Here is a 15,000-nt window from a genome sequence, read left to right as displayed (position 1 = left end):
CACAAACACACTACTCACAAACCCACACACTACTCACACACCTACACCCCACACACACCCACACCACACACACCCACACACACTACTCACACACACTACACACACACCCACACCACACACACACTACTCACACACACACACTACTCACAAACCCACACACTACTCACACACCTACACCCCACACACTACTCATACTCCCATACCACACACACTCACACACACTACTCACACACCCACACCCCACACACTACTCACACCCCCACACCACACCCACACACACACTAGTCACACCCACACCACACACACTACTCACATCCACACCACACACACACACTCACACAGACGGTCAGGGTTAAAGGTCAAAGAGCAGAGGCCATAGGAAGCATTTGGAACGGGGTAGACGGAGGAGGAGGGGGAGGAGGGACGAGGGAGGAGTGGTGACAGGTTGCATCCAGCTGCGCTTTAGCCTCTAATGAAACCCAAAGGATCATGGGATCATTCCTCACTGTCAGTCACACCAATACCTAGGTACATTAGAGAACTACCATGTGTGTGTGTGTGTTTTAGCATCCAAGTGTGTGCAGATAGAGTTGCCTCTGTTCTCTCTAGAGAGTCTGGCCAAATATTTCTGCTCCTCACCATGCCAGTAGGTCTGTGTGCACGACTGCGTCTGTGAATGTCCTGCGCCTGTGTGTGTGTCTGTGTGTGTGTGTGTGCGTGTCTGTGTGTGTGTGTGTGTATGTGTGTGTGTGCGTGTTAAGGCCAGGTAAAACATTAGACCCAGTCATTAGACCCAGTCAGTCTGTCCTCTCCTCCTCTCTGTCTGTCTGAGTTACTTTCCTTATACAGTCCCTCCCTTTTATGGGTACAGCTCCCCTTTTCCTCCCTTCACACACACACACACACACACACTCACACTCTCTCACACACACACACACTCACACTCTCTCTCACACACACACACACTCACACACGCACACACACACACACCCCATCTCCCTGGCCTATCTCTCTGTCAGTTTCATTTCATCATATTTTCTTTCTTCTTTTGTTTGACCCTTTTTCCTTTCTATCCTCTGGCCCCCACCTCACCCCCTTCTCTATCTCTCAGCACGCTACCCCTCACACACACCCCTCGTGGGTAATGATGGGTAAAGACGGAGAGCAGATTTATGTTAATTGGTGCCTCAGTCAAACCAGGAAATTGGAATGCGCGCGCCTGGCCGGTGATGCGCCACTGACTCCGGTTATTCCGGCAGGAACAATGGTGGCATTTAGAACTAGTTCATAACACAGACACATATTGCACATGAACACAGGCTTCTCTCTCTCGATCCTCCCTCCCATATGTGTGTTGATATACATGTATTCCTGGTATGCCCTTGTATTTGAGTAAAAAATAATAAAATTGGCAACCACTGACAGACACTCACACACCCTGCTAGATAAATGAACAGGCGTTGTCTTTTTATTCCATGCAAACTGCTGCAGGTGTGGAGCGAGGCCTTTCAGATTGAGAATGAAATGACAGTGAAACAGCTCTTAGTTTCGGCATGCCGGCTGATAATATTCCAAATGGCCTGCACTGTCACGTCATAACGGACTCTTCTCTCTGAAGCGTCTGTTTCTTCCGATCCCACACACACACTTGCACGATGTGATGTTATTTTTCCCCGCGCGGTGACACGGACAGAGGTGCCGCCGTTTGTCTCCATTGTCTGGTGGAGTGAGGCGAGGGGGAGGGGAAACTGGCTGGGGGAGTGGGGCAGTGAGGGGAGGGGGAGAGAAGGGTGAAGCTGGCTGGGGGGGGGGGGGGGGGGGGGGCAAGCAAGCATTGAGTTTTGGGTTCGCCAGAATTACAAAGCCCCCCCACTCACGCGACGCACAGAGTACACCACATGTCTGATTAATAAGTGCATGCATGAACCATTGTGTGTGTGTGAGAGAGAGACACGTATCGGACCTACAATGTATTAGTGTGTTCAGATAGCTATATTCAATTAGTAATAATTAAATAACTGCTATAATAATAGGTTATAATAAAGTTAGGGATATATGTACCACAAATATTTACCACCATCCCCTTCATCGCCATCATCACCACCACCACCATCATTACCATCACTCACCCAGCGCTTTGAGAAGCTCCTCGAAGTTCTCCGAGTTCTTCATCTTCCAGGTACCAGCGAAATCAGGGATTTTGCGCTCCATCTTTTTCTAAACGGATTGTTTTACTCTGCAACTCTTCTCTCTTTTCAATCAGTGCGGGGTCTCGAGGTGGTCGGTGGTCCTCTCTCCCTAACCCGCTAAGAGGTGATCTGGATTGGATTTAGACTTTCCGGTCCCGCTAGTTTTGCCCCCTCAGCAGGTTGTGACCGTGTGTCTCTCAACTGTTTGACTGAGGTGGCTGTCAGTGCCCTAATCCAACCCTCTCTCTGTCTCTCTCTCGTTGATCCCTATCTCGCCTATGCGTCAGTGCACGTTATGAGCGGTTGCGCTATGAATGGATGGAATGGAAAACTAGCCTCTTCCTTTGACCGCTGATAACATGCCCACTTTCACACTTCAGACACGCCCGACCCACGTCTGTCATGTCCAGGAGCCAACCGGAATCGCCTATGGTTCCTAAACCCCGCCACGACCACGCCCGGAGAGAACATGTGCGTTCTAGGACCTCCCAGCTGAGCCACTTGCCACGCCTCTTTATCCCCGCGCACCTTTAATGTGCCAATGGAGTGACCGCGCCCTAGACGCACGCGCACAAGGGCATAACCTCATGGAAACATTATTTTATGAGGTGCAATATATTATTTAATTTGTGGTGTTTGTCAGACACGTGGTTCGTGGTTGAAGCCATTGTGTTGTAATTGAAACCGGAAAAACTGTTCTGAGTGCCAGTTTCGGATTTAGCCAATTTATCGTTGGCATGGATGCAGTGTTGAGTGTCAAGGAAGTCAGGTACCAGTCCGTGTGTTGATGTAGGGGAGATAGAGAGAGACTTGGTGGTTCAATTCTTGGAGATGATCGAGGGCCAGCGATTGGCTGTAATGTTGAGAATATTTCCCACAAGTTCACCTCACCCCCCCTTCTCCATTCTTCCTCCCTCCCTCTCTCTTTTCTCTACCCTCTTCCCCCAGCGCCGCAGCGATGTGTCATAAAAATAAAAGAGGTGGTAACGGGATACAGCCACTGGCCTCGACCAGCGGGTTATCTATTTAACCGGACTCGCGTGCAGAAACATACCGAACTCACGAGAGAGCAAGAAAGAGACATGAGAGGTGTTTCATATGTTTCCCATGCCAATAAATCCATTTGAATTGAATTGAGAGAGAGAGATTTTTATTTATTGTCTATTTCACTTTCTTTGGCAATGTAAACATATGTTTCCCATGCCAATAAAGCCCTTTGAATTGAGTTGAGACACACAAACAGACTAACACAAACATGGGTTTTTCCCCTGCTGTTCGGTGGAAGAAAGGGGTGAGAGGGAGAAGAGTTGGAGAGAAGGGCAGGGAGCGGTAGCCTCTCAGTGCCTTTGGTGTTGCCCCCAGCTGTTCGGTGGAAGAAAGGTGTGAGAGGGAGAAGGAGTTGGAGAGAAGGGCAGGGAGCCTCTCAGTGCCTTTGGTGTTGCCCCCTGCTGTTCGGTGGAAGAAAGGGGTGAGAGGGAGAAGAGTTGGAGAGAAGGGCAGGGAGCCTCTCAGTGCCTTTGGTGTTGCCCCCTGCTGTTCGGTGGAAGAAAGGGGTGAGAGGGAAAAGGAGTTGGAGAGAAGGGCAGGGAGCCTCTCAGTGCCTTTGGTGTTGCCCCCTGCTGTTCGGTGGAAGAAAGGGGTGAGAGGGAGAAGGAGTTGGAGAGAAGGGCAGGGAGCCTCTCAGTGCCTTTGGTGTTGCCCCCTGCTGTTCGGTGGAAGAAAGGGGTGAGAGAAAGAAGAGTTGGAGAGAAGGGCAGGGAGCGGTAGCCTCTCAGTGCCTTTGGTGTTGCCCCCTGCTGTTCGGTGGAAGAAAGGGGTGAGAGGGAGAAGAGTTGGAGAGAAGGGCAGGGAGTCTCTCAGTGCCTTTGGTGTTGCCCCTGCTGTTCGGTGGAAGAAAGGGGTGAGAGGGAGAAGAGTTGGAGAGAAGGGCAGGAGCCTCTCAGTGCCTTTGGTGTTGCCCCTGCTGTTCGGTGGAAGAAAGGGGTGAGAGGGAGAAGGAGTTGGAGAGAAGGGCAGGAGCCTCTCAGTGCCTTTGGTGTTGCCCCTGCTGTCCGGTGGAAGAAAGGGGTGAGAGGGAGAGGAGTTGGAGAGAAGGGCAGGGAGCCTCTCAGTGCCTTTGGTGTTGCCCCCTGCTGTTCGGTGGAAGAAAGGGGTGAGAGGGAGAAGAGTTGGAGAGAAGGGCAGGGAGCGGTAGCCTCTCAGTGCCTTTGGTGTTGCCCCCTGCTGTTCGGTGGAAGAAAGGGGTGAGAGGGAGAAGGAGTTGGAGAGAAGGGCAGGGAGCCTCTCAGTGCCTTTGGTGTTGCCCCCTGCTGTTCGGTGGAAGAAAGGGGTGAGAGGGAGAAGGAGTTGGAGAGAAGGGCAGGGAGCGGTAGCCTCTCAGTGCCTTTGGTGTTGCCCCCAGCTGTTCGGTGGAAGAAAGGGGTGAGAGGGAGAAGGAGTTGGAGAGAAGGGCAGGGAGCCTCTCAGTGCCTTTGGTGTTGCCCCCTGCTGTTCGGTGGAAGAAAGGGGTGAGAGGGAGAGGAGTTGGAGAGAAGGGCAGGGAGCGGTAGCCTCTCAGTGCCTTTGGTGTTGCCCCCTGCTGTTCGGTGGAAGAAAGGGGTGAGAGGGAGAAGGAGTTGGAGAGAAGGGCAGGGAGCCTCTCAGTGCCTTTGGTGTTGCCCCTGCTGTTCGGTGGAAGAAAGGGGTGAGAGGGAGAAGAGTTGGAGAGAAGGGCAGGAGCCTCTCAGTGCCTTTGGTGTTGCCCCCTGCTGTTCGGTGGAAGAAAGGGGTGAAAGGGAGAAGGAGTTGGAGAGAAGGGCAGGGAGCCTCTCAGTGCCTTTGGTGTTGCCCCCTGCTGTTCGGTGGAAGAAAGGGGTGAGAGGGAGAAGAGTTGGAGAGAAGGGCAGGGAGCGGTAGCCTCTCAGTGCCTTTGGTGTTGCCCCCTGCTGTTCGGTGGAAGAAAGGGGTGAGAGGGAGAGGAGTTGGAGAGAAGGGCAGGGAGCGGTAGCCTCTCAGTGCCTTTGGTGTTGCCCCCTGCTGTCCGGTTGAAGAAAGGGGTGAGAGGGAGAAGGAGTTGGAGAGAAGGGCAGGGCAGGGAGCCTCTCAGTGCCTTTGGTGTTGCCCCCTGCTGTTCGGTGGAAGAAAGGGGTGAGAGGGAGAAGAGTTGGAGAGAAGGGCAGGGAGCCTCTCAGTGCCTTTGGTGTTGCCCCCTGCTGTTCGGTGGAAGAAAGGGGTGAGAGGGAAAGGAGTTGGAGTCAAGGGCAAGGGAGCTCTCAGTGCCAGTGTTGCCCCCTGCTGTTCGGTGGAAGAAAGGGGTGAGAGGGAGAAGAGTTTTAATCATTTTAGTCAATAAGATGCCTTTGGTGTTGCCCCGCTGTTCGGTAAGGGGTCTCTGAACACTGTGAGTGAGAGAAGGGCAGGAGTCCACTTTGGTGTTCCCCCTCTGTTCTTGGAAGAAAGGGGTGAGAGGGAGAGCCTGTCAACAGGGTGTCTGTCAGTGCCTTTGCCCCCTGTTCGGTGTTGCTGGATGTGTCTGTCTCATCCCTCCTCTCTGCACAGACCATACAAAGAGCTCCAGAGAAGGGCAGGGGCCACCCTAGTCTGGTGGTCCCAGCTGTTCGGTGGAAGAAAGGGGTGAGAGGGAGAAGGAGTTCCAGGCCTCCGGTGCCTTTGGTGTTGCCCCGATCGGTGGAAGAAACAAGGCAGAGTTCAGGGAGCCTCCTCAGTGCCTTTCCAGTCCCCGACTGTTCGGTGGAAGAAACTGACGGAAACATGGATCACCACAGACAACAGCCTCTCAGTGCCTTTGGTGTTGCCCACGCTGTTCGGTCGGACAGAGAGCTTCTGGTCAGGGAGAGGGAGGAGTTGGAGAGAAGGGCAGGGAGAGCCTCTCAGTGCATTTGGTGTTGCCCCTGCTGTTCGGTGGAAGAAAGGGGTGAGAGGGAGAAGGAGTTGGAGAGAAGGGCATCTCTCCCAAGTGGGCTCCTTTGAATTCCAGTTACCAGCCTCTCAGTAACATCCTTTCATTTATGCCCCCAGGTTCGGTGGAAGAGTGAGATCAATGAGTTGATGCCTTGATAAGCTCCAGTTCCTGAGGTTGCCCCTGCTGTTCGGTGGAAGACAGTTCTGAGAGGGAGAAACCTGGAGAGAAGGGCAGGGAGCCTTTGCCTTTGGTGTTGCCCCCCTGAGAGGGAGAAGGAGTTTTTGAGCCCTCAGAGTTGGAGAGAAGGGCAGGGAGCCTCTCAGTGCCTTTGGTGTTGCCCCCTGCCGGTGGAAGAAAGGGGTGAGAGGGAGAAGAGTTGAGAGAAGGGCAGGGAGCCTCTCAGTGCCTTTGGTGTTGCCCCTGCTGTTCGGTGGAAGAACCTCACCCTCTGGAGAGAAGGGCAGGGACCTCAGTGCCTTTGGTGTTGCCCCTGCCCGGTGGATCCAAAGGGTGAGAGGGAGAAGAGTTGGAGAGAATGGTTCTTCCAGGAGCCTCTCAGTGCCTTTGTGTTGCCCCCTGCTGTTCATCCAACACTTCCCACAGGGAGAAGAGTTCGGATGAGAATCAGGGAGGGAGCCTCTCAGTGCCTTTCGGTGTTGCCCTCCTACTCTCGGTGGAAGAAAGGGGTGAGAGGGAGAAGAGTTCCATCCTATCAGTCTCTTCCCTCTGCGGTGGAAAACCTTCTCCAAGAAGGAGTCTCCTGATTCTGCCTCTCAGTGCCTTTGGTGTTCCCTTTCTGCATCCGGTTGAGGGGTCTAGGGAGAAGGAGTTCCAGGAAGGGCAGGGAGCCTCCCTCAGTGCCTTTGGTGTTGCCCCTGCCGAGTCAAGAACAGGGGTGAGAGGGAGAAGGAGTTGGAGAGAAGGGCAGGAGCGGTAGCCTCTCAGTGCCTTTGGTGTTGCCCCCTGCTGTTCGGTGGAAGAAAGGGGTGAGAGGGAGAAGGAGTTGGAGAGAAGGGCAGGAGCCTCTCAGTGCCTTTGGTGTTGCCCCCTGCTGTCTCGGTGGAAGAAAGGGGTGAGAGGGAGAAGAGTTGGAGAGAAGGGCAGGGAGCCTCTCAGTGCCTTTGGTGTTGCCCCCTGCCTCGGTGGAAGAAAGGGGTGAGAGGGAGAAGGAGTTGGAGAAAGGGCTCCCTCCTGAAGCCTCTCAGTGCCTCCCCCCTGCTCCTCCCTCGGTGGAAGAAATGAGAGGGTCAAGATTTTGAAAAGAAGGTCGACCTCTCATCCGATCCTCTGTTGGTGGAAGTCAAACGACACCGCTGGTTCTGAGAACAGGGAGCCTCTACCCAGTGCCTTTGGTGTTGCCCCTGCTGTCTCGGTGGAAGAAAGGGGTGAGAGGGAGAAGAGTTGGAGAGAAGGGCAGGAGCCTCTCAGTGCCTTTGGTGTTGCCCCCCTGTTCGGTGGAAGAAAGGGGTGAGAGGGAGAAGGAGTTGGAGAGAAGGGCAGGGACCGGTAGCCTCTCAGTGCCTGTGTTGCCCCCTGCTGTTCGGTGGAAGAAAGGGGTGAGAGGGAGAAGACTGTTGAGAAGAAGGGGCAGGACTCTCAGTGCCTTTGGTGTTGCCCCCTGCTGTTCAAGAGGGAGAAGGAGAGTCTCAGTGCCTTTGGTCTGAAAAACCCTGCTGTTCGGTGGAAGAAAGGGGTGAGAGGGAGAGGAGTTGGAGAGAACTACAGACCAGCCTTTGGTGTTGCCCCTGCTGTTCGGTGGAAGAAAGGGGTGAGAGGGAGAAGAGTTGGAGAGAAGGGCAGGGAGCGGTAGCCCTCAGTGCCTTTGGTGTTGCTATCCCCAGAATGTTCGGTGGAAGAAAGGGGTCAGGGAGAAGGAGTTCAAGAAGGGCAGGAGCCTCTCAGTGCCTTTGGTGTTGCCCCTGCTGTTCGGAGGTGGAAGAAACCTGATCTCCTCTGCTCTCATCCTTGGAGAGAAGGGCTGGGAGCTGTGAAGCCTCTCAGATCCTGGTGTTCCCCCTGCTGTTCGGTGGAAGAAAGGGGTGAGAGGGAGAAGGAGTTGGAGAGAAGGGCAGGGAGCCCACGCCTTTGGTGTTGCCCTACCTGACAGGTCGCTCCTACCAGGTGGAGGGAGAAGCCTCCACACCACGGCTCACCACTGGTGTCCCTCAGTGCTCTTTGGTGGCCCCTCCTATTCTCGGTGGAAGAAAGGGGTACAGGGAGAAGGAGTTGGAGCTCTGTCAGGGAACCTCAGTGCCTTTGGTGTTGCTCCTATCATTGGTGGAAGAAAGGGGTGCAGAGGGAGAAGAGTTGAGAGAAGGGCAGGGAGCCTCTCTGCCTTTGGTGTTGCCCCTGCTGTTCGGTGAAGAAAGGGGTGAGAGGGAGAGAAGAGTTGGAGAGTCTGGCAGGACATAGCCTTCAGTTCCCCCTTTTGGGTTGCACCCCTGCATGTCTGGCAGGTGGAAGAAAGGGGTGAGAGGGAGAAGAGTTGGAGAGAACTGCTCTTCCTCTCAGTGCCTTTGGTGTTGCCCTGCTGTTCCATGATCTCGAGATCACGAGTTGACAACTCTCAGTGCCTTTGTGTCCTCCTCCCAGAGCGGTGAAGGGAAAGGAGTCCTGGAGACAACACCCTCAGTGCCTTTGGTGTTGCCCCTGCAACGGTGGAAACAGGGGTCAGAGGGGCGAGTTGGAGAGAAGGGCAGGGAGCCGTCTCAGTGTAGTGTTCCTGCTGTTCGGTGGAAGAAAGGGGTGAGAGGGAGAAGAGTTGGAGAGAAGGAAGCAGGGAGCGGTAGCCTCTCAGTGCCTTTGTGTTCCCCTGCTGTTCGGTGGAAGAAAGGGTGAGAGGGAGAAGGAGTTGGAGAGAAGGGCAGGAGCCTCTCAGTGCCTTTGGTGTTGCCTCCTGCCTGTTCGGCCATTAAACCCCTACAACTCATCCAGAAGTTGGAGAGAAGGGCTGGTGTTCAACCTTCAGTGCCTCACGTGTTGCCCCCAGCTGTCCGGTCCCCTCCACTGGCTTCCAGTTGAAGGGGCAGGGATCCGCTACAAGACCATGGTGTTGCCCCTGCTGTTCGGTGGAAGAAAGGGGTGAGGGGAACGGCAGTTCCGGTAGCCTCCAGGCTCTGATGTTGCCCTACACCGGTGGAAGAAAACAGGGGGCAGTTGGAGAGAAGGGCCTCATCCACCTCTGGCCTGTGTCGCCCCCTACCACTGGGAAAGTGACAGTTCCCGAGCCAGCCCAGTCAAAACTCTCAGTGCCTTTGGTGTTGCCCCCAATGGTGGAACAAAGGGGTGACGAGTACGGGAGAAGGAGTTGGAGTCAATCACCACCTCTCGGAGACACCTGAAACCCCACCTGTTTAAGGAATAGGGAGGATTGGATAAAGTAATAGCCTCTCAGTGCCCCCCTCTGTTCCCCTGAAAAGATTTAGATGCACTACTGTTCCACTGGAGGTCATAAGGTGAATGCAGGAGTTTGTAAGTCAGGGAGCCTCTGTGATAAGAGTGTTGCCTAAATGACTTAAATGTTAAATGAGGGAGAAATGAGAAGGGCAGGGAGCCTCTCAGTGCCTTTGGTGTTGCCCCTGCTGTTCGGTGGAAGAAAGGGGTGAGAGGGAGAAGGAGTTGGAGAGAAGGGCAGGGAGCCTCTCAGTGCCTTTGGTGTTGCCCCCTGCTGTTCGGTGGAAGAAAGGGGTGAGAGAAAGAAGAGTTGGAGAGAAGGGCAGGGAGCGGTAGCCTCTCAGTGCCTTTGGTGTTGCCCCCTGCTGTTCGGTGGAAGAAAGGGGTGAGAGGGAGAAGAGTTGGAGAGAAGGGCAGGGAGTCTCTCAGTGCCTTTGGTGTTGCCCCCTGCTGTTCGGTGGAAGAAAGGGGTGAGAGGGAGAAGAGTTGGAGAGAAGGGCAGGGAGCCTCTCAGTGCCTTTGGTGTTGCCCCCTGCTGTTCGGTGGAAGAAAGGGGTGAGAGGGAGAAGGAGTTGGAGAGAAGGGCAGGGAGCCTCTCAGTGCCTTTGGTGTTGCCCCCTGCTGTTCGGTGGAAGAAAGGGGTGAGAGGGAGAGGAGTTGGAGAGAAGGGCAGGGAGCCTCTCAGTGCCATTGGTGTTGCCCCCTGCTGTTCGGTGGAAGAAAGGGGTGAGAGGGAGAAGAGTTGGAGAGAAGGGCAGGGAGCGGTAGCCTCTCAGTGCCTTTTGGTGTTGCCCCTGCTGTTCGGTGGAAGAAAGGGGTGAGAGGGAGAAGGAGTTGGAGAGAAGGGCAGGGAGCCTCTCAGTGCCTTTGGTGTTGCCCCCTGCTGTTCGGTGGAAGAAAGGGGTGAGAGGGAGAGGAGTTGGAGAGAAGGGCAGGGAGCGGTAGCCTCTCAGTGCCTTTGGTGTTGCCCCTGCTGTCGGTGGAAGAAAGGGGTGAGAGGGAGAAGGAGTTGGAGAGAAGGGCAGGGGGAGCCTCTCAGTGCCTTTGGTGTTGCCCCTGCTGTTCCGGTGGAAGAAAGGGGTGAGAGGGAGAAGAGTTGGAGAGAAGGGCAGGGAGCCTCTCAGTGCCTTTGGTGTTGCCCCTGCTGTTCGGTGGAAGAAAGGGGTGAGAGGGAGAAGGAGTTGGAGAGAAGGGCAGGAGCCTCTCAGTGCCTTTGGTGTTGCCCCCTGCTGTTCGGTGGAAGAAAGGGGTGAGAGGGAGAAGAGTTGGAGAGAAGGGCAGGGGGAGCCTCTCAGTGCCTTTGGTGTTGCCCCCTGCTGTTCGGTGGAAGAAAGGGGTGAGAGGGAGAAGAGTTGGAGAGAAGGGCAGGAGCCTCTCAGTGCCTTTGGTGTTGCCCCTGCTGTTCGGTGGAAGAAAGGGGTGAGAGGGAGAAGGAGTTGGAGAGAAGGGCAGGGAGCCTCTCAGTGCCTTTGGTGTTGCCCCCTGCTGTTCGGTGGAAGAAAGGGGTGAGAGGGAGAAGAGTTGGAGAGAAGGGCAGCGGAGCCTCTCAGTGCCTTTGGTGTTGCCCCCTGCTGTTTGGTGGAAGAAAGGGGTGAGAGGGAGAAGAGTTGGAGAGAAGGGCAGGGAGCCTCTCAGTGCCTTTGGTGTTGCCCCCTGCTGTTCGGTGGAAGAAAGGGGTGAGAGGGAGAAGAGTTGGAGAGAAGGGCAGGGAGCCTCTCAGTGCCTTTGGTGTTGCCCCCTGCTGTTCGGTGGAAGAAAGGGGTGAGAGGGAGAAGGAGTTGGAGAGAAGGGGGCAGGGAGCCTCTCAGTGCCTTTGGTGTTGCCCCTGCTGTTCGGTGGAAGAAAGGGGTGAGAGGGAGAAGGAGTTGGAGAGAAGGGCAGGGAGCCTCTCAGTGCCTTTGGTGTTGCCCCCTGCTGTTCGGTGGAAGAAAGGGGTGAGAGGGAGAAGGAGTTGGAGAGAAGGGCAGGGAGCCTCTCAGTGCCTTTGGTGTTGCCCCCTGCTGTTCGGTGGAAGAAAGGGGTGAGAGGGAGAAGAGTTGGAGAGAAGGGCAGGGAGCGGTAGCCTCTCAGTGCCTTTGGTGTTGCCCCCTGCTGTTCGGTGGAAGAAAGGGGTGAGAGGGAGAAGAGTTGGAGAGAAGGGCAGGGAGCCTCTCAGTGCCTTTGGTGTTGCCCCCAGCTGTTCAGTGGAAGAAAGGGGTGAGAGGGAGAAGGAGTTGGAGAGAAGGGCAGGGAGCCTCTCAGTGCCTTTGGTGTTGCCCCCTGCTGTTCGGTGGAAGAAAGGGGTGAGAGGGAGAAGAGTTGGAGAGAAGGGCAGGGAGCGGTAGCCTCTCAGTGCCTTTGGTGTTGCCCCCTGCTGTTCGGTGGAAGAAAGGGGTGAGAGGGAGAAGAGTTGGAGAGAAGGGCAGGGAGCCTCTCAGTGCCTTTGGTGTTGCCCCCTGCTGTTCGGTGGAAGAAAGGGGTGAGAGGGAGAAGAGTTGGAGAGAAGGGCAGGGAGCCTCTCAGTGCCTTTGGTGTTGCCCCCTGCTGTTCGGTGGAAGAAAGGGGTGAGAGGGAGAAGGAGTTGGAGAGAAGGGCAGGGAGCCTCTCAGTGCCTTTGGTGTTGCCCCTGCTGTCCGGTGGAAGAAAGGGGTGAGAGGGAGAAGAGTTGGAGAGAAGGGCAGGAGCCTCTCAGTGCCTTTGGTGTTGCCCCAGCTGTTCAGTGGAAGAAAGGGGTGAGAGGGAGAAGGAGTTGAGAGAAGGGCAGGGAGCCTCTCAGTGCCTTTGGTGTTGCCCCCTGCTGTTCGGTGGAAGAAAGGGGTGAGAGGGAGAAGAGTTGGAGAGAAGGGCAGGGAGCCTCTCAGTGCCTTTGGTGTTGCCCCCTGCTGTTCGGTGGAAGAAAGGGGTGAGAGGGAGAAGGAGTTGGAGAGAAGGGCAGGAGCCTCTCAGTGCCTTTGGTGTTGCCCCCTGCTGTTCGGTGGAAGAAAGGGGTGAGAGGGAGAAGAGTTGGAGAGAAGGGCAGGGAGCCTCTCAGTGCCTTTGGTGTTGCCCCCTGCTGTTCGGTGGAAGAAAGGGGTGAGAGGGAGAAGGAGTTGGAGAGAAGGGCAGGGAGCCTCTCAGTGCCTTTGGTGTTGCCCCCTGCTGTTCGGTGGAAGAAAGGGGTGAGAGGGAGAAGAGTTGGAGAGAAGGGCAGGGAGCCTCTCAGTGCCTTTGGTGTTGCCCCCAGCTGTTCAGTGGAAGAAAGGGGTGAGAGGGAGAAGGAGTTGGAGAGAAGGGCAGGGAGCCTCTCAGTGCCTTTGGTGTTGCCCCCTGCTGTTCGGTGGAAGAAAGGGGTGAGAGGGAGAGGAGTTGGAGAGAAGGGCAGGGAGCGGTAGCCTCTCAGTGCCTTTGGTGTTGCCCCCTGCTGTTCGGTGGAAGAAAGGGGTGAGAGGGAGAAGAGTTGGAGAGAAGGGCAGGGAGCCTCTCAGTGCCTTTGGTGTTGCCCCCTGCTGTTCGGTGGAAGAAAGGGGTGAGAGGGAGAAGAGTTGGAGAGAAGGGCAGGGAGCCTCTCAGTGCCTTTGGTGTTGCCCCCTGCTGTCCGGTGGAAGAAAGGGGTGAGAGGGAGAGGAGTTGGAGAGAAGGGCGGGGAGCCTCTCAGTGCCTTTGGTGTTGCCCCCTGCTGTCCGGTGGAAGAAAGGGGTGAGAGGGAGAAGGAGTTGGAGAGAAGGGCAGGGCAGGGAGCGGTAGCCTCTCAGTGTCTTTGGTGTTGCCCCCTGCTGTTCGGTGGAAGAAAGGGGTGAGAGGGAGAAGAGTGAGGGGGGGGGTATTTGGCACAGAGCTCGGGCGGGGCTCGTGCTGGGGAGGGGGGGGGGGGGGGGTCGGACTGAGGGTCCTAATAAAGACACACACTGTATGATGGATGACTGCAGGACAAAGGGGATGTTAACTATTGACTCTTGATGGATGATCCCATCCACTACACTGCATGCTGGATTAACTCGAGGGTAACCGTGGCGACCAAGGGGCACTCCCCGGAAACCACACACGCACTTAGAGCCCCACAGACACCACCTCACACATGTCCACATCCGTCTGATATAGACACTTTGGCTAACCGCACAGGGAATACTTTACCATCGCCGCCGAGTTGTAATCTAACCTGCAAATGTACGTTTATATAACTATATGGTAATGTAATACACTTTTTAGGCAGAGGCCGTCTGTCCAAGGAACACAATCCAACGCCTCGAATAGAGAGTTGTTTAGTTTGAAGTGAACAAAGCGCGCTGCTTGTGTTTCAGCTGTTGGCAATGATGGCTGGAGATGAGTGATATTGGACTCACTACGCCACCACATGCATCATCCTCTGCCCCCGACGCACGCACGCACGCACGCACGCACGCACGCACGCACGCACGCACGCACGCACGCACGCACAAGTTCCTCCTCTTGTCCAACAGCAGATACGAGTCATTAGCCACACTTATCAGTTTTCTAATCTATCCATGCATCTATCTCTCCATTTGTACTTTCTTCTTCTCTCTTTCTCCGTGTCACTCATAACTCTTTCAGGCTTTGCTCGTTGCGGTGTGCTGCACCTGTTAACTCTTTGGGTGACGTACATTAACCGTAATTAAAACAGAAAACCACATTATTATCAAGATGAAGTTTATAATAATTGTCAAGCATGGTAGTAGCATTTTGTCTCAAGAAGAAGACAATAATTTGAATTCCAACCCTTATTGCCACTATTGTTCTTGGTGGTCATATGAATTCAGACCACAACATGGTCATGGTCATGTATAATAAGCTGTGAGAGATGCGGCTGGTATTGTGCTGTATATTTATGCAGATCATTTGGCCAGTGTGATTTGATCCTTAGTGACCTAGTTAGTCTACAGTGTGCATGAATCAAGCCCACAACCCCAGCAGTTTAACCAACACATGTTCAAAGTGTTGGAACTAAGTTTCCTGTTGGCACAGATAGGATCAGCTATTCATCTTACATCCACAATCCTAACCTTTAGAAATAGGGGGGGATGAAACTGATCTTAGATCAGTGTGTAGGGAAACGTTATCCCAGCAGTGGAACGAGGGGTTGATACAGCCTTGTGAATGTGTGTGTGTGTGTGATGTGGCACGTCAGCACGTGATGACAAAGCAGCCCTCAGCATTCATCTGCACTCAACCATGCAATCGTCCTCTCAAACTTTCTCTTATTCTTTCTCCTTCTCTCCCTCCTCTACTTCTCCTTTACCTCAAACTTTCTCCCTCCCCTCTCTACTTCTCCTTTACCACACAAACTTTCTCCCTCCCCTCCTCCCTCCCTCCATTTCTCTTGCTTTTATTATTTTGTGCTGGTGTGACACATTCCTAAGGCATTTTGAGGAGAGTGAGGGAGAGGGGGAAGACAGAAGTGGAGAGGAGAAGGGGAGTGAAAGGGGGAAGAGAGAGAGAGTTAGGAACCAGAGAGCAGGTCATTTGTTAGCTCATTGTTCACCTGTAGAAAAGCGAAGGAGTTTGAGTCAGCAGAGAGAGAGAAAGAATGAGAGATCAAAGGCA

General features: G+C 54.6%; 1 protein-coding gene across 1 annotated transcript in view; it reads right to left on the bottom strand.

Annotated features, from left to right (window-relative positions):
* LOC115125448 (cellular retinoic acid-binding protein 2-like) overlaps positions 1 to 2,563 on the bottom strand; it is a 14,175-nt gene extending 11,612 nt beyond the window's left edge. Inside the window, exon 1 of the mRNA XM_029654963.2 lies at positions 2,130 to 2,563. Coding sequence (XP_029510823.2) covers positions 2,130 to 2,211 — 82 coding nt within the window. The 5' untranslated portion in view covers positions 2,212 to 2,563. The remainder of the gene's footprint in view (positions 1 to 2,129) is intronic.
* Between the last annotated feature and the right edge of the window lie 12,437 nt (positions 2,564 to 15,000).

Source organism: Oncorhynchus nerka, linkage group LG14 (genome assembly GCF_034236695.1).
Source record: "Oncorhynchus nerka isolate Pitt River linkage group LG14, Oner_Uvic_2.0, whole genome shotgun sequence".
Classification (NCBI taxonomy): domain Eukaryota; kingdom Metazoa; phylum Chordata; class Actinopteri; order Salmoniformes; family Salmonidae; genus Oncorhynchus; species Oncorhynchus nerka.
This window is presented reverse-complemented; position numbering and strand designations above follow the sequence as displayed.